At 42.1% G+C, this 18,924-nt stretch overlaps 1 protein-coding gene across 6 annotated transcripts; it reads right to left on the reverse strand.

Annotated features, from left to right (window-relative positions):
- Positions 1–294: 294 nt before the first annotated feature.
- Positions 295–18,132, reverse strand: nsd3 (nuclear receptor binding SET domain protein 3). 6 transcript variants are annotated; one of them, XM_028413140.1, is made up of 25 exons: positions 17,684–18,132; positions 15,377–16,233; positions 13,871–14,116; positions 13,577–13,739; positions 13,330–13,484; positions 12,562–13,194; positions 12,323–12,485; positions 12,146–12,246; positions 11,878–11,923; positions 11,652–11,782; positions 11,420–11,545; positions 11,199–11,325; positions 10,915–11,115; positions 10,018–10,197; positions 9,223–9,369; positions 7,255–7,411; positions 6,444–6,646; positions 6,241–6,353; positions 6,015–6,161; positions 5,796–5,918; positions 5,377–5,493; positions 5,066–5,207; positions 4,868–4,974; positions 4,580–4,784; positions 295–4,497 (listed from the first exon to the last, which is right to left on the reverse strand). In XM_028413140.1, exons 2-25 carry the CDS (start codon positions 16,187–16,189, stop codon positions 4,223–4,225), a joined length of 4,821 nt encoding a protein of 1,606 aa, XP_028268941.1. In that variant the 5' UTR covers positions 16,190–16,233; positions 17,684–18,132; the 3' UTR covers positions 295–4,222. The 6 variants fall into 6 exon arrangements, with proteins under 6 accessions (XP_028268941.1, XP_028268942.1, XP_028268940.1 ...); XM_028413141.1 differs by having other exon boundaries at positions 12,568–13,194; positions 13,871–14,119; XM_028413139.1 differs by having other exon boundaries at positions 12,323–12,488; positions 12,568–13,194; positions 13,871–14,119.
- Between the last annotated feature and the right edge of the window lie 792 nt (positions 18,133–18,924).

The following is an 18,924-nucleotide window of genomic DNA, read 5'->3' on the forward strand; positions in this document are numbered from 1 at the left end:
GATGCCACGTCACGCTATAGGATGCTAGAGGTAAAAGTATGTTTGAATGATTTTTTTTTATGTTAAATGAATTAAATTGTTTTGCAGCTTTATCATTTGGCAAAGTTAAAGCCTTATTTTTAATGCTTAGAGCAATTAGATCACTGACACTTTTTTTGTAACCTAGATTATTTTATTTTTAATGCAATTGCAATTTTTATCCACAAGGAAGTTAAAAATTCGAAGATTAATTTTACTCAGCTGTCAAAAATTACAGCTGCCTAAATCCTTTTAAAAAGACACATACAGTGAGGGTTTCACTGAGACAGAGTACAGCTTTATTAAAGTCAAACTTCAGGCATGTCTGAACTCTTCAAACTCAACTTTAGAATGAAAAAGGACAGAATCAATATTTTCAAATAAAAAGACAGTCATGTACAAAAAGAGTGTCGTCTCAACAGTCACACACATTTAGAAGCAGAATTGTACAGGCAAAAAGAGCACGCCACAGTAACATGAGTCTATGCAAGTTCAATGCAAACTATTTACAAGTTCTTCAACAATATGTAGTATGCAGTAACACAGGTTGAACAGTAATTAACATGGTATTTTTGTGTTCATCCACGTTGTAATTGAAGCAACACCAAGAAAGATAGATATGACCCCAGTCAGTTACTGTAAGCGGTTTTACTACAAGTAAAAAGAGTGCTTATGAAGGTGATTTATTTATTTATTCAACACTATATGACAGCATGTTAATTTAAAAACGTAATGACCATCGGCAACATTGCACACAGAACAAAACAAAACAACAGTCAACTCAAAACATGCCCTCTGACATACAGAAGGAGGTGGTCCATCCTAAATTTATGAAAAAAAGTCCTCCTCACCTGTATTTAAGGGTCACTTAAAATGAGAACAAACATGGCGTCTCAAAACATAAAAAAAAAAGATGGGGATTGACAGACAACAAAACACATACCATATTTTTTTTTAAAAATAACTGTACTGGTAAACACAGGGACACTAAAATCAGTAATACTGCTGCTGTATCAGCTATCAATTGCAGAAAAGGGACAAACTGGCACAAAAAGAATGATCATGCGATCTGCAGGTGCAAAGAAAAATAAAGGCTGTTCGGTTCTGAAGAATCTCTGTGCAATATGGAACAAAAACCTTTTCTTTAAAAAAAAGGAACACAAAAACAAAACATTGGCATTAAATCGCTGTCTGATGTTGGAAGCATGCATTTCAGCTGAACAACAGTCACCTTGAAGAGAAAACAAAAGGCATTGAAACCAGTTACATCATCACAAAGTCATCAGTCAGACATTTTCTGAACACAAGAGTCAGGGATGCCTGTGGTCTGATGGTCACACATGTATGCATGAATCCTGTGTAAAAAAAAACAACAAATAAAATCAAAACACATCTATAAATAAAAAAAAATTCAAGTTTAGACGCACAAATAAAAGTGTCTTAATGATGCACACACCTGATAACAAATGATGATAACAATGACAATGACAATGACAAAACTGGGCTGAAACCAAGAAATCAGCATGTTTAGTCTTTCTCTATTAAAACAGCTTTTCAAAGGGGTGTGGAGCAAATATGGAGAACTAGAAATCCAGAAAAGTTAGAACATTGGCAAATATTGGTATTATGCAAATATTTGGGTGTGTATGTTTTTAGGACAGTGTTAGGTTCCACTGTAGCCTGATGTGCGCGCAAAGACGAAAATGCTTCTCTATAGAAATGTTAATGATGTTAAGTGTGGATTCATGACCCAGCAATTATCTTACACATGTCTGACATGGAACTGTAAAGCATCCTGTGTAGAAACACTGTTTTGAGTGAAGTAAAAAGCCTTTAAAAGGAAGAACAGTTGCATATTTATAGTTTTAGTTCTGGTGAGAGATTTTTCATGTAACTTTTCTGCATTCAGTGTCTTTTCTCCCTCATACTCAGGTAAGAGTAGGTAAGAAGAATTCAGTGTAACACGACAGTTCTGTAATAGATCCATGCTATAAAAGGACTTGTTTCAGCACTGCTGAATTTGTCTTACCTAACAGACAATTGAGAGACATTGGCACCGTTTTACCCTCTGGATTCATTTTGACACTGTGGGGCAGCAAAACACAAACAAACTGTTGTGCAACTAGAGAAGAATCACAAGCTAGGCTGAGGCAAGATGACAGAAAAAAACCTTCTTCCTGTTATGATTAAATGAAAAAGAAAACAAACTGCTGTGAAACTGGAACTTTACATTCCTACACTGAACTGCTTCACACTGCTTCTAACACCGATTACAGTGAGTCACAATACAGGCTGCTGAGCCAAAATGTGGAATCATTACACCAAATGCAAAAAAAGAAAAGAAAAGGATACAGGCATATTATGTAAAACTCCCCTTTTTTTAAAAAGTCTATTTCACTGACAATGTGTTGGAGAGGGAGACAAATTACTGCACTGGTGTTTGAAAAAGAAATTGGTATAAAATGTGGTGCAATAAATACAAAAAATTTGGATTTGACAGATGAGCGATTAAAAACACTGTACAGAAGGTTGTTTTTGTACATTATACTGGACTGGACTGTTGTTACACCATCACGTCTTTTAGATAAAGCCCAGCCTCGAGGATTTTTTTCTCCAGGTGGAAAGAGAAGAAGAAGAAGAAGTGCCTCTAAAGGACACTGAGGAGTTTTTTCGTACGTAGCTGGGCTGGCAGTCATTCCTACTTGTGCCAAAAAAGAAACAGCATCTAGACCACTTTCCTCAAAAACAAACAAACAAACAAACAAACAAACAAAAAAGAAGAACCCAGCACTTGCCACGTTTCTGACCGAGAGGCAAAAGGTTACAACACAGTTTAAATTCCAATGTTACTACAAGAAGAAGAGGTATCCATTTTGAAACACTTGTCATATGTTCTTTTAATATACATTTCAGAATATGTATGACCTAGCTAAATTGTGTAGCGACAAGGCGTGTGAAAGTGCTTTTCAGAAAAGTTTGGCAAAAACAAAAACCGACAAAAGCGCCGAAGCTGTCACAGTACACCACTGAAATGAAATTACTGAAATGGACTGCATCTGTGCAGCAGTTTACTACAGCCGAAAATCCAACTTAAGGCTTATTAACAATACTTTAAGACAGCACCAGTGATCACAAGCTGGGCCCCTCCATCTACTATACGAATACCATGAACTACTCAGAGGAAATGTGAGAATGTTAAAAAGAAAATAAAAAAGTTTTGTTGTTTTAAAAAAGCGCTTCCTTCTTCAGAGGAACAACCAGAGAGAGGCGAGGCTCTGCCCCCCTCTGGATCTTTAAGTACTTTACAATATTGTGAGCCAATTATGTACACAATGGCGAGTGAGACTGGCAATATGAAAATCACAAGTACTTCTGTAATGTCATACCATTACACTATATACCATTATATTTCACCTTAATAGGACTATTTTCACAAGGAGGTCTGCGTAATGTTCAACACCTAAACAAACATAATACACCACTCACTGAGATGAAGTGAGAGAATCTGTCTGTAAACATTAACAAACATAGATACTGTATATAATTATATTCATCTATACCCATAAGTATATTAAAACCATGTTTAAGGAAGGTTGGAATGTAGTGTGGTCCTGAAAAAAATTGCACAAAATCGGTCATTTTCCCCCTCCCTGCTCCGTTTTGATTTATAGGATGAGGACCAGGAGTGACGGAGAAAAGCTGGCTCGTCTCCATTGTACAGCCATCCTGTGTGTGAGATGCTGATCGCAGCTTACAGCAGGTAAACAGGGAGAGGAGCAGCATCTTCCTCCTCCCTCCACCTCACTCGTTGAGTTCTTCAAAGTGCCGGTAACTGACAATGTGACAACACTTAAAAGTTCCACAGCTGTAAAAGTAACATTTAAAAAAAAACAAAAAAAACATAATGAGGTGGTGGTCTGGGCCCTCCGCTGGGCACAGGCGAGCTGCAGAGAGTGTAAATAGTGGTGTGTTCTTATGGCAAGAGAGGAGGCGCACACATCGATGCCGTCACTTCCCCTGCCATCAGTCCAGTCGCTCTGCTCACGCCACAAACGGCATCATCAGTGTGTCTTGGCTCTGAGTAGCAGCCATCGCACAGGTCAAAAAAAAAAGCACTGTATTCCCTTTTGGAGTGCACTGCCTCACATCAGAGGTGGATCGGAGTGCACTGTGCAGGGAATGAGGTATTGAGGGAGCTGTGGTGTCACACTGTGGCCGTCTGGCCCGATTCCTGCTCCGGCTCCTCTTTGACCCTGGTGGGGCTTAGAGCTGGGTGGTGGTGCTGCTGCGTCGTGCTGGAGTTGGAGCCCAGGGGACTGAGCGGGTTGTGACTGGAACAGCAAGGGCGGTCGTCTAGAGATGAAGCAGTGAGTGCCCCAGCCTCGTGTTCCCGGCAGAAAGAGCGCGGGCAGAAGTCACAGAGTGAAGAGGCCGGGGCACCACAAATGCTGCAGTCATGCCAGGGACATTCCCAGCGTCCTGCAGACAGAAAGAGAGGCCGCTATGAAAGAATATTCAGCCACAAATGTGTCAGACCTAAACCAGCTTGGTTAGTCTTTACCATATGGTGGCTTGGTGAGGTTGAGACACAGCAGGTGATACGCCTTCGGACACTCCTTCCTGTCACACATCACCAGCTCTCCTCCTTCTCCGCAGCAAAAACAGAAGTACTCGTGCGTGTGTTTACCCTCCGGCCGCAGCTTCCGCTTCTTCTGCTTTAGTTTGGCGTTCCTGGCCTTCTCTTCTTTCTCCATCACTACGGCGCTCTGGACGAAACACAAGACGAGAAGAGAAAAAATAGCATCTAACAGCTCAATAAATTTGATTCAGCAGTGATTAATGGCCTCACCGTTGGCTGCACCCCAAGAAATCCAGAGCAGTTGTCTGACCCACAGTGACAGGACATTCTCCTGTTGCCCACACAGTGCAGGTTGTAGTTGAATGTCAGCTCCGTGCCTGCAAGACAACCACAGACAAAATGAAACGGATCCTTTAAACGCATGGAGGAAAGCAGAAACGTGTGTGTCACAGTCCCAGGCATCCTCACCAGCATCGATATCACAGAGGGTGAAAAGCCCAATGCGAACGTCACCGTTTACCGTCCACTTCTGGGTTTCACAGTTCGGGCTGCAGCTGTGGTTCATAAACCGAGACGAGTTTCCTTTTGGGCCAGCATCTATCACACGATCCTACCAAGAAGAACATTATGTAAACAAGTGAGGGTCAGAGAAATACAATCCTGAAGGCTGACCTTCTATTTCAGGGTGAACGAAGGCTCAAAACATTGGTTGGTTAATGTCATTATAATTAAAACAAAACCTGTAAATATGGTGATATCGTTACAGTGCCTGTTGTTACCTTGGTGAGGGTGAGCATATAGAAGTTGGTGACGTGATTTTCATGGGCGTGTTTGATTCGCTGCTGGCACTCCTCTGAATCTATCACCTCTCCCACATACTCAGTGACAAAATCGCCCTGAAAGAAACAACAAACATCACATTTACATTGCTGTAGGCATCACAGACCCCTGTATTTGAAAAGACAATTAGAGAAAGGAGTCGGAATTAATGTGAAAAAGAAGACAAAAGTGTCAGCACCATTAAATATGGAATGCCCTAATATGCCCCTGTGCACTGATATGTGAATTTGCTGGTTTTGATTAAAATATGATTAAATAAAATAAAGCCCATGTTGACCAATGTGCAGGGCCTGATGCTGGATCACAGAAAACTAAATTACATTAAACTATTAGTATTCAATTATTAAACATCACCCACCTTCCTGAGAGCCTGGTTTGTCCTAAGGCCCCAGCCACACCCATCTGTCTTTACCACTTCTGTTTCTGCATACAGTCGTTTGGAGAAACACTGATTCTCACAGCTGTCCCCTGCAGGACAAACCTAAACACAGCAACACAACAGTGAGGCACTAAGCAATTATTTCCTACATTTTTTTATTAAATAATTAAATTGACAATAACAAATATGCACACAGACCTGTGGATGACACTCATACTGGAGCATGCGGTTGAGACACTGGGAGTCGAGGCTGCACGGATGCTCGTCTGTCGGTTTGCAGTTGCATCGTGGGATTTCTGACAAGTCGGCAATGTGCATCTGCACTTTCCCCACTGGCTTGTTGGTCTGACAAGAAACAAAACAAGGTCAGAATAAATAAAAACACAGATGACTTTTTTTTTTTTTTTATAGATGTTCAAAGGACCTTGATGAACTTATAGGGTGGAGGTTTGCGGGAGTTGCGTTCCTGCTCTAGAGCCTCCCTGCTCTCCCTCTGCGCCTTCAGCTCCTGAAACCGCCGGGCTGCTTCTTCCAAACCTAAAAATATCACAAACAGCATTTTAGAAACTCATCTTTCTCCTCCAGCTTGAAATGACCATCATCATAACAGATTTTGAAAAAGGTTACCTTTCTTGAAGGTTTTGTTGATGTTGATTTGACCCGTGACAAAGTTCTTGTCATTCTCCACATAAGGGAAGACGCGGCCCTGGTTGATCCAGTAGTAGTCGTGGGAGCCAAAGAAGAAGACCGGGAAGTCACCGATATCGTGACGAAGGCTCTGAATGTTGGACGGCACCAAGCGAGGGTTGCAGATCTCCGCTGGCCACCACCTGTGAGGAACGGGGACGTTTGTTAAAACCATGTTATAATACATGTCTAATCTAAAGTCAATCCAGCCTGATGCTTCCTGTACTTTTAATTTTGTCCTGACAGATTGGAGTTTTTGAAAATATCCACGCACCATTCCCAAATTTTTTTCTATAGTGCTATACGCAAACTATATGCAACCTTGATTTCAAAATTCTTTAAGCATAGATTTAAACAAACACACAACACCACTGTTGTGCTCTAACTAATAACTGCATCTATACTACCACATCACACCGCTGACATTTCTGTCTGATTTGTCCAAATACATAGTTGCACTTTGGCAAAAACGTTATTTAAACAAGTTAATTTAAAGTTATTTTAACCTACAGTGCTTATGTTTATTGTAAAGAAGGACACGTCAGCCTAAAAAACAGTTGGCTGGAGGTGTGTGTAACAGCACAATCTCAAGTCCTCTATATAGGTGATTATCTACTGTTGAATAATGTCTTTTAATTGCAGCAAAATAAACAAATACAACATCACAAGACATGTCCTTTAAATGTAAGCGTACCACAAACTCACAGTTGAACAACCCTCAGTGGTCTGTATTTTGGTGCTCTCTGCCTACCTGTAGTTGCCCAGTTTGACCCAGACAATTTGTTTGTAGTGAGGTTTCTTCCCTGCCCTGCAATCGCTGCAGGACCACGCGCCCTCCGGCATCTCCATCTCCAGACACTCCGGGTGGAAGGAAGCTGGGCATGAGTCGCAGCACAGCAACTTGCCTCCTACATTTGTATGGATGTACACATGTGTATATGTGTGTATGCATGTGCATGTGTTTGTGTTTGTGTGTGTGCATGCGTTGTGGGAAGTGAGTATGCAGAGAGAGGAGGAGTGCATGATTAGGTGAGGCACCTTAACACCTGGACAAACTCTGAATCTCATTTGCAGACAAGCCTAAGTGCTACAAAGGCTACAACGTTGTGAACATCCAAAGTAAGATAAAGCAGAAAATATCTGTATCTGCAGCTACCACAATAACATCTGGTGAGAATTAGGAATAAAACCTAAGACCAGGAGCGTTTTGCTTGACTTACAGCTCTTGTAAAGGCCATACAGCATTAAAAAGATTAAACCCTGTTTGTGATTGGTTACAGGTTTTTATTGCAGCGTGCCTGGCAATCAGATTCAGAGTACTGTACCAAGACCAGTCTATGGGAAACACATGCGGCAGCACCGGAATAAAGTCAGCCAGCAAGTTAACAATGAATCAGGGTTATACTCAAATTATTGGCAAAAAGCAGGCATGCAGTCCTGCCAGTAAAGCAAACTCTTCCCATCGCACATGTCACATCCTGCACAGACCAGCTTGCATGGAATCATATCAGCAATTTAAATGTTTTTTTTGTCTCATAAAAAGAGTAACTGGAGTTCTCAGCTGTGGTTAAATGTTCTCAAATCTAGTCCCGATTAGGATTATATTCCATCCAAGGCAGGTCATGAAAATGAGGGGGAACCATAAACTGCAAAATCTTTCAGTCAAAAACAAACTTAGTTGCAGTCAGCATAAAGGTGAGGCTGCACAAGGCCCTTAACTTAAAAAAAAAAACAAGCCCAGAGTGCTGAAGCAGAGAATCAGCGCGCCTCCAGCAGCGACAAGCTCCACAAACCACAGACAGACCCCCAACTAACCCAGAGCTTCCTGCATCAATGATGACAAATAATATCCTCCCTAACAGAGAAACAGATTCATTTTAAACTGCTTTTTTTCTCCCAAAGATAAATAAATATCCAGATTGATTGTTAATGAACAACCAATCTCAGAATGGGCCTCATGCAAGAACAGAAACACTCATACAAACAAACTGGTGGCAAAGAAACATGGGAATCAAAATAAATGACATTTTTTCACATCAGTTTGATTATGCTTTAGTATTACAGTTTGTATGCCACCCTCAGTTTTTGTGATAAAAAACAATGTCATATCCCATTCAGCATCAACACTGATATGAAGTTATGGTGTATAACCATACACAATGTGATGCAAGGCTTGTTTTTAAGTTACTTGACACTTGATGAAAGAGGCTATGACTCCCATAAGGGTCAAGGACAAACTGTGAACCTTGGTTTTGGATTTGGAGTACACGGTTGCTTTGACAACATCTCGTCCTTCCAAATAAATGGCTTGAAGAATTATAGGATTTCTTTTTAAATCAAATTTTAACAAGAAGGCCATTGAATGTGACACAGTAGGAAAAGAACTTGATCAACTGTAATTTGTCAACAAATTAAAAAGCCAGTTTTAACCCGTTTAGTGTAGGTGACTCCCATATTCATAGGTTTAGGATAAAAGTGCAAAACATTCCAGCATGAGGCCCAGTGTTTCCTGTTAATGTGTTGGGGAACTCGGCTGAAGTTATTTTGCGCCACTCTGCATTAAAATTAACTGCACGTTGAATCAGTTAATTGACTTTGCACCTCAAGGCTTTGAAATGAAAGATGCGTACAAAAAGGGAAACTGAATCAGAATGAGAGCAGGCACAACACAAACACAGAGCGGTGGGACAAAGGAGAAAGAGAAAAACTGTTCAGTTACCTTTCCCAACATTCTTTTTGGTAGCTGACGAAGGAGAGGGAATCATAGGTAATTTCAACTCAGCACGATTTGACTCAGTCAGAAGGTAGTGGGACTTATAGGCATATGAACTTAATATGGTGTCAGTAAGGTCTTGCACTAACAGCCCTACACAAGACACACAGGAAGAGACGGGGGTGAGCCGCAGTCAAACTCGAAATTACCCAAAATTCACTAAAAGAGAAAGAACACACACATGTGCAGTCTCTCTCTCTCTCACACACACACCATACACACAATTGTAACACAAAAAAGACACAAGTAAAACAAAGTTTGTCCCAACACAAAGAGGCCAAACAGTGCACTCAACTTATTGATAAACAGAATAACGGTAAAAATGCTACGTTTTCCTGCTCATCAGCATTCAGGACAGTGAATGTGTGATTAAGTGTAGTGCAGTGCAACAGCCTGAGTCATCCACTGTATTAGTACTGTGATGGGAAAACAAACATTACATTTCACAGCACTGATATGCATGAGGAAAAAAACATGTAATTCTAAAAATGTGTAACACAGTATGAGGTTTCAGTTTTCACTCATGAAATGTTACTGTGTTAGAAATGGTTATGCTCAAACAAAAACTATGGTTATGAAGGGTGATCGAACAACAGGGCGGCCTTGTTGTTTGTCACAAGACTGAAAGCAGCCAGTGGAAGCAAACTTTCTAAGAAATCCTGCCTCTGTCTGCTCCATCTATTAGGGGTCACTGGCTGCAAGGGACAGAGGCCATTAGTGTGTGCAGCTGTGAGAACTTACCTCTAGCACATAGAAAACACCATCCCACATTGACAGGGGAGGTGAGGAGGCCGTTCTTCTTGGTGCTGCCATGGTTGCTGCAGATCATGATGTGAGGGGTGAGGATGACACTGCCCGCCGCGATGCAGCTGTCGCCTGTGTGATAGGCCAGTGGGCAGCGGATGCAACGAATCAGACGACCTGGAATAGGAGCAGAGGAGGTAGAGAAAGACTCAGTTTTTCCTACAATCAGTGGTGACTTTCAACAAGTGTCACACACATGCAGCTGTAGCTCATTCTTTCACTGCAGAGTTTCTAATAAAATGTAGGTCAAATCCCTTTGTGAGTTCTAAGATGTAATTAAAGGAAATGAAAAGGAAGAATATGACCACAGAGACTTCATCTTAAATCGTACTTTGTGAGGAGAAACGTTTATCAATGTGGCACCCAGATAGGTCACCTGGTTGAAGGGGTTCCCCATAAACTGAGGCTAGAGTCCTCATTGCATCTATCTCTCTGAACTCCTGTCTTTTTGCATCATCAACTATGTATTAAAACATCTAAAATATACATTTCTGAACTCTTTTGTTGGTCAAACATACAAGACGGATAATGCACCATAGTAGACAAACATTTCTGGGAGCATGGAAGTTACTACAATTTCCTCCTGTAGTCTCCTCTCGCCAATCAATTAAAACCAGACAAGTATGTTTGCAAGAAACTAAGCACTATTGTCTTCATTTATCTCTTCAACAAACTGCATTTTTCCAAGGAAATGAAGCCTTGACCTTTCACTTCCCTTTTATTGTTTTCATATGATCAACATTATATAAGAAGCCCAAACCTGCTCTGGAAATGAATGTTTAGTGTTTTACAGAGTTGCTCCAGAGAGGCTCGACACAGCAGACGCTGTTTTACCTTTACTGGCTCGTTGCAGGTCTCTCTCCAAGCAGCAGGTTGAGCAGCTGTGCTGAGGACAGGAGAAGCCTCCGCCCGGACTGCTGGTGGTTCCTGGAAGTTTTAGGACACAATCCTCATGATAGTAACAACCACACCCCGACACTGAGCAGCGCGTCACCTCTCTGCCAGCTGTTTTACAGCTGAAACAAGGATGGTTGCCTGGAAGAAGAATGACAGTCAAAGTAAAGATCCAAATACAAAAGATAACCCAGATAAAGATGTTGCTGTTCTGAGTCTCTCACCATTTCTACATTCCAGGCAGGTGAATCTGCCTTCAGGTGGGGATGACAGACCCAGACACTCCAGGTGAAAAAGTCTGCTGCAGTCACCTTCACACAGCACCAAACCTTCTCCATAAACTTCGCAGATCTGTAACACGAGAGCACATAGAGTCTCAACATCACACACTGTGCTTGTAAGCTTTTAGAGGAAAGGACTGAGATGAATCATAAGCAATATGAACCTGGCACACAGTGTCTCCCTTGCTGGTGCTGCTGTCCTGACGGGACAACCCAGAGTCCACAGACTGAGTATCTGAAGCATCTGCATCAGCTGCTGCTGGACTGTCAAGACTCTTCCCGAATAAACCCTAAAACACAGATGCACCAAAAAATGTGAGTCACTGAGATAAACTACTTTTTCTGTGTGGAGATATGTACACTAGCACAGGGAGGCCACACATTTCGTAAGCCTACCTGTGGGTCATTGAGACCTCTGGAGTCAGAATCAGATGTGTCTCTGTACTGAGATGAAGCCATCTCCACATCAGTTGATGCTCTGCTTCTCTTCTTCAAAGGTTTGCAAGCGTCTGAGATCTCACTGGCTCCTAAAAAAAATCACAAAGAGGAGGGGTGGTGACAGAAACAGATTTTTTAGAGGTATGAGGAGGTTAGCAGCAGTCATAGAAGAATGGTCACCTACCTTTCTGTGAGCCTGTCCTCAGGGTGGTCTCTGGAGCCATCTCGGCCTGAGAGAAGGATGTGGATGTTTAGCACAAAGACCATGCACAGTGCAAAATAACAAGCTGCCTTCCTCATGTAACATGATGTTATATTCCTGAAATATGTTGTAACTGCACCATGTAACCAAATGATAGCAGCAAGAGGCTTCATTTTCCTATGCTGCGCATATGTTATTCTTATTTTTGACTTTATTGAATACATTCTGGCTGCATGTGGAGCACTGATACCTGTTCCTTTTTGGTTTTCTTCTTAGGGACGGGATCGTTGCCTCTCTCTGACTCAGACCTGCTCCTGACTGAGCGCCGCTGAAGCTTTCTCTCTTGAGAACCTGAAACACACGAAAATATTCAACTGTATTTTGTTTTAACTTGATACTGGCAAATTTTCAGCAGTGTTTTACAAACCATGTGGACTACTGTCATGTGATCCTGGAGAAGAGGTCTGCTGCATTCCTCCTTCATCACTCCTCCGACTGGCGGGGGAGCCTCGCCTCTCATCCCCCTCGTCCTCCCCTTCGTCCCCATCTTCCTCCTCCTCTGGACTGGGCTCAGGTTTTGCTCTACTGTCCTGCTAGGAGCAACAATATGTATATAACAACTTCAGGGCAACAGCGTCATTCCTACTATTGTTCTGTTTGACTCACACTAACCTCAGGTGAGCAGTATCCCAGGTCGGGCTGCCTGCCTTCTCTCTCCACCCTCTCCTCCTTCTCCTCTTCTTTGTCCTTCTTTGGAGAAGAAGAAGCTGCTTTTTTCTGCAGGAGAGGCCAGTCACACTTTGTGATCTCCACGTTCAACCTCTTCATGGTGATGGAGAGAGGCAGCAGCTTTCTGGCAGCTGCCGTCTTCCAGGCCCTGACAGGTGGCGGAGATTCTTGCTGCGCATCACAGCCAGCGTTCTGTTTTGGTGAGCTGGTCCTACGCTGGTCCCCCCTCTGATTTTTCTCGTCACTTGAGGACTGTGAGTTTGTGTTATCTTCTGCATTTGATATACTACATTGTCTCCGTGGCAGTTGCCTCCGCGGTGGCTGCTCTCTATCTGGTGATTTCACACCTCCATCTTCCTTCTTGCTGACTGAGCCGCTGGAGCGCCGGCTTCTTTTCTCAGGTTTGAGGGTGGGTTTCTTGCTTGGAGGAGGCTCATTAGGGTCTGGGTCGACGTAGATGAAAGTGTAGTTGTCGATCCGCCCCTGTCGTGTCATGATGAAGGCATCCTCAGCGTGGCCCACACCCACCTCCCACTGGGTGCGTTCCCGCTGAGGGATCGGCTTCAGAAGCTAGAGAAGAAAAAAAAATCACAACTACTGAACCTCTGAATTACAAAAATATATTTGTGATGGCATATAAGATGGTTTAATGAACCATCACAGGACAGTGTCATCACTGCATGGTTTGACAAGAGCCGTACGTACTTTGTGTCTCTCCACTGGGTTTGTTGTTTTGCGTAGAGTCTCTGCCTGAAGCTCATCAAACTGCTGTTTCCCCTGATACATGACAATTCTCTTCTCATGGATCCACGCTCGCTCAGCAATGCTGCCAAAGAACTGGACGTGATACTCTCTGTGACCTAAACAACCACAGAGAAAGGAAAATGTGCTGTAGCATTTTTATTTGTGATGAAAAACAGATTAAGTTTGTTTGTTTATCTACAAAGTTTACCTCTGGTGTTGATACGAGTGTGAACCTTCATCTGTGGATCAGAGGAGACCATGCAGGGCCACCACGGGTAAGTTCCAACCTTGGACCACACAAGATCTCCTATTACAAACTCCTTACAGAAGCCAGTCTCTTGGATCACTGACGGATGATGGACTTTAGGAACCTGAACATTGACACAAAAAAGCCTGCTTTTAAAATCCAAACAACAACAACTACCAAATGATTACTACAATCTCCAGTGACTGGTGTGCAAAGATGTCAAACAGCTTTGGAGAATGAACAGTCATGTCTTGCCTTTGGCGTCTTTGGTTCGGTTTTGATGATGGTCTTCTGAGGCTTCTCAGTCTGGGTCGGCGGTGTTTCTTTCTGCTGAGGCTGGTCGTGGGCGTCCTCTGTCTGGCCTGTGGTACCTGCCTGTGTTTGGCTCTGGTCCAGGCTCTGTTCCTGGACCTGCAGCTGCAGCCTCGCGCTCTTTTTCCTCTTCTCCTTCTTCCTCTCATGTCTGCGCTTCATCTGAGCGGCCTCATTCTTCTGAGACTCCTTCTGAAGATTAGAAAAGAGAAAAAGGAAAACAGCAGCGATGAGACATCAGTTAGAATTTTTTACTCTTTTTTTTCTCTATATAAAAAGGTAACTTAAAATGGATGTCTGTCTGTTGATATCAAAACCTCCACAAATATCAGCCTCTGTTGAGAAGATGATTGATAGTAAAGTAACACATACACAGTGTAGAAATTCAATATGAACGTTAATGTGACTATTGCTCACATGAAGTAATTTTTTCTAGTTTCTAGTTTCTGTTTTTTCATAATAACAAAACTGAATATTTTACTACTGGGAGCCATAACCTTTGACTCCAGGGCCTTATAATAGGCATGTTTTGTTAATTTATGGAATCCCAAAGACCTAATTAGAGGACAAAGTATTTTAAATAAATCCAAACCAAAGCTTGAGAACAAAGGTTTCCCATGTTCTAAACAAAACAAAATATTTTTATGCTTTTGTTTGCTGATTAATAAACTTCAAATAACAAATTAATTCATCATATTTAAATTCATCTACAAACTCAGATCTAACAACACACACAACACGAGCAGCAGTACAAGTTGTTCAGACTGGGTCATCTACTGAGGATAAAGCTTGAAGAAATTATCTACTTTACCTTTGGGTGTAGTTTTACTGATTTGCAGAGATAAAAAGAAGGTTTTAAAAATATCGTGCAAGGTAAGTTGATCACTGTAGCCCTAAAAATATGCAGGCACAGCAAAAAAAGTCCAAACAAACGAGTTTAACTTGAGTCTAAACTGAGGATGAGATGTAATTTAAAGAGCTAGTAAGTTGTTTGTTCATATCTAAAAGACACTTTCATGTGCAAGAGGTTTATCGTTTCTATGTTACTGTGCATTTATCCGCACATTCCAATGCTTTGTTTATAATAGATTAATAATAAAATATAGTAAAGCCTTATAAATAAAAAGCTACAGATACAAGTGCAGTCAAAATGAGTATGAGGCATTGTCAAGGATCATACGATTTGCATTGTGGCCCTGCTGTCCTTAAATTCCACACACACTCATGTGAAAGATGAAAACAGGTGGTCAGCTTACAATACAAAAAGAGAGATAAACAGTTAATTCTCTAGTTTCTGAGTATATAATCACTGCATGCTTTACTCATGTGACTTCTCAATTTTAAAATAACTGCTAAAACTGTTTCAGGATAATTTATTGGATCATCATTCTTTGCCTCCCTAAATAAAACGCAAAAAATAAGTGTGTGTGTAAAACATGCATGCATTACCTGGAGCTCTTGCAGCAGGTCTCCACACAGCGCAGACTCAAACAGCTCTTTGCCATTCTGGTACGTCTTTATGATCTTCAGTTTGATCTCGGGAGAGCTGGTTTTCTTCAGCACCCCACCAGTGGTGATGGAAGGGGCGTGGATGGGCTGAGATGAGGGGGTGCTGTCTACGAGAGAAGGGGGAGGACTGGAGGATGGCAGGAGTAATGGCGGAGGAGGGGGAAGATTGTGGGTCATGATGTGAGGCGTTTGGGACAGGTGGTGCTGAGAGGGCAGTGGCGGTGGCGGAGGGCTCTGTGGGTGTGAGTGGGTTTGTATGTGGGGCGGGTTAGAGTGGAAGTGGTGTGCATGGTGGTGATGATGGGGGTGATGATGGTGGTGGTGGAGGTGTGGGTGATGTGTAGGCAAAGGGGGAGACACAGGAGACAGAGGTCTCTCCTGGAGTCCTGGTCCTCTCAGGACTGTCCCCTCCCCTGGCATAAGCCCATGCTCTCCATAGCTCCGTATGGCCCCGTAGCCGTTAGCCGAGCCATTGGGGAACTGCGAGTACATAGAGAACTTGGCCTGCGGCTCATATATGCCCAAACCGGGCGGGTAGCCATTGGGGACCTGTGGCATGTCCTCTGAGGCAGACGGTGGGTATGGAAATTCTGCATCCAAAGAAGCATCGTAGGAGGGACCGCCATCCTCACCCGGGTCACTGCCGGTGTCGCAGGTGCCTTCCTGTCTGATGTTGGCTGAGTCAATAAGCTGAGGGGGTTGCTGAATTGTATTTCCCATGATCCCTTGCATGAAAGAGAAGGAGAAATCCATTGTTGGGCTCCTGCATCCTTAACTGTCTTTTTCTTTGACTGGACCTGTGGAGTTAAGTCACAGAAGAGCTCTGATTAAACACTTAACTAGTTCCAAGATCATCACATGTATTCCTCACAAAGCCTTAAGGACACAGTAAGATGTCACACCAGCTCCATATATTGCATCCCATGATTCTCTGTGTATTAATGCCCCTCATGTACAATGCTGATTGCAGATTATACATGATAGGGAGATTCTCAGATGGTTGTATTCTGGGATACTGTCCTGCCGCTGGTTTGCTGCATATCAACTGTTTTGTAGTGATGTTGTCGTTAAATATTAAAGAAGTTAAGAATATATACCCTGACATAATCTGACATTTTAGACAACAGTAGGCAGGCATGATGTTTGATCAAACCTAATTAAATCATGAGCTAAGATAATTTGTTCAGGTCAAAGTCCTGAAAAACTCACATGCTGCTGTAAATGTTAGATGCCAGTGGACACTAAGTGGACTTATTTGGCCAGATTCTCGCCTAAAATCACAAATATTTAATCCCAAACTTGGTCTTAAACTCCTTGCACTTCTGACAGAGAGGCTTCCGTTTGACAGCCATTAATCATCAGTGTTTGAGCCTCTTTCCACGAGCTATTGATCATTTTAGTGTTTTTATTTCATCAACACAAACACGCGCTGGCCTGCGATCACAAGCAAAACAAAGAGCAGCCACCGGTGGATGCTTTGCCCTGACTTTTAATACCTATTATGATCAATTAATCAGGTTAAAAAGTGTTTAGACTAATCCAGTGGTTGTGGTTTAATTTACGAAGAGGCTGCCCAGCACTGGGGGAAAAATGTGAATTAATGGTGATGTAAACATCGATAAGGTGTCAACCATCGGTCACCGGGTACATATATGTACTTTTAATAGCATTTACAGTTCGTGCGTGGTGAACATTTATATCTGACTCAAGCTGTGTGGTTTTATTTAAAAACGACTGCGCAGACAAAAAAAATGTTTCTCTGAATGATCTTATAGCTTCCTGCGATGTTAGCATAAAGCTACTTGGCATCAATGGGGTCGTAGTGGAAGCCGTTAAAACGGTTATAAAACAAACATAGAGCAGAGTGTTCGTCGTTTGTCCTTAGACACACACAGCTAAACGTTTCTTGTTATTGTTTGTATATTTAGGTGCAGCTCACATGGAAAGAAATGAAAGAGGGGAAGCTAATGTTGGCTAGGCTAACGTTCCACTGCCAATATGGCTGCCTTTGCCCCTTTAAATCAAATTGTCTGCCGTGATTATACCTCCATCACTGGCGGTTTGGAGGAAAAGGTGCCTCAAAACAAGCTAGCTGCGAGCAAAAGCGCTCCGTGCGGGACAAGGGGAGTGGATAACAACAACATGCAGATACGGCAAACACGCTTATCGCTAAAGAGCCAGCACAAGGAGCAGCACAGATTTTGATGCCGAGTCGAAAGATGCAGGGGAAATAATAAAATGTCATACCTTCAGCGTGTCCCATTCTAAACACATACACCAGCCAGCAAACGTTTCCTCGTTTAATCTATAAGAGGCGAAAAAATCAAAAAAATAAAAAAATAAATCCTGTGATGTTGATAAAGCCCAGGCCTTTCCTTTTCGTTTGAACGCAATTCTCAACAGAGAGGAGGAGGGGGTGTTACGCTATCTGGTCGCTACCCAATCCCAAAGCTTGGCTCTTCGTCAGTAATAAGGACCGGAGCATTTTTTTTTTGTCAAAACCCCGCTAAGAGACAAGGCAATTCTCGGCCCCTTCCTGTCTTCTCACTGATAATCTCTAGCTCCCTCTTCTTTCGGTTTAACAAAAGCGCCCTGCTTCTGGTGTGGAGGCCCGCTCAGTCTAACAGCTCACCGCCAAATCATACAGATGCGGGCTGCAGGGGTCAACAGAGGCACTCCGGGATGTGTAGTTCAACTTCACAGGCTGCATACTTTTACAGGAAAACAGGAGCGAAGCATCTAACGCAGCTGCCAGCTTTAGAACTCACGTAAAATGAAAAAGGGAATGCACGAGTCATTTCATCAAAGTAGATAATTAAAAAAAAAACAGAAAAAGGATCAAACGTATTGTTCTAAATTATGAACAATATTAACTATTTGTTTTTGTTTTTTTGGCATATTATAGTTTCGTTTGCATTACTGTCTCTGATTGGCTTTTTATACGCCTTCTCGCCTGATCTGCAGCAAAGAGGAGGCAAAAAGTAAAGATCTCTCACTCTGTCTCTGTTTCTGGGGGAGAATTTAAAGCTAATCAATACGACAAAGGTAGAACAACAGCTGGAAACGTCAGCTTATTCATGACCAATCAATCATAAATCATGACCAAATAAACATGTAGCAAAAAAGTGACGAAACTAAGCAAATCGGAATATCAGCATGAAAGATTGAAAAAGTGTAATAAAGCTAGGTAAATATTTGTTCTTCTTTGTTAACTAAGAATAGATAAATATTGAGGAGCAAGAAAACAAAAAATATGTTTCAGAGCAGAATTAAAAACTAAGAGGTTTAAGCAGTAAACAAACAAAAATACTATATAAGAGTATAATATTAATATATAAGTGGATGCATTAATTGCATAAAATTAAATATCTGAATTTTACTGTATTATAATGAACAGGAGTTTTGGGCTTCGTTTTTACTGTCAGTGGTCTTGGGTTATGTTTTTGGTTAACGCCCACTCTTATTGAATTGAAGGTAGGAGTGTGACA

Source organism: Parambassis ranga, chromosome 9, assembly GCF_900634625.1.
Source record: "Parambassis ranga chromosome 9, fParRan2.1, whole genome shotgun sequence".
Taxonomy (NCBI): domain Eukaryota; kingdom Metazoa; phylum Chordata; class Actinopteri; family Ambassidae; genus Parambassis; species Parambassis ranga.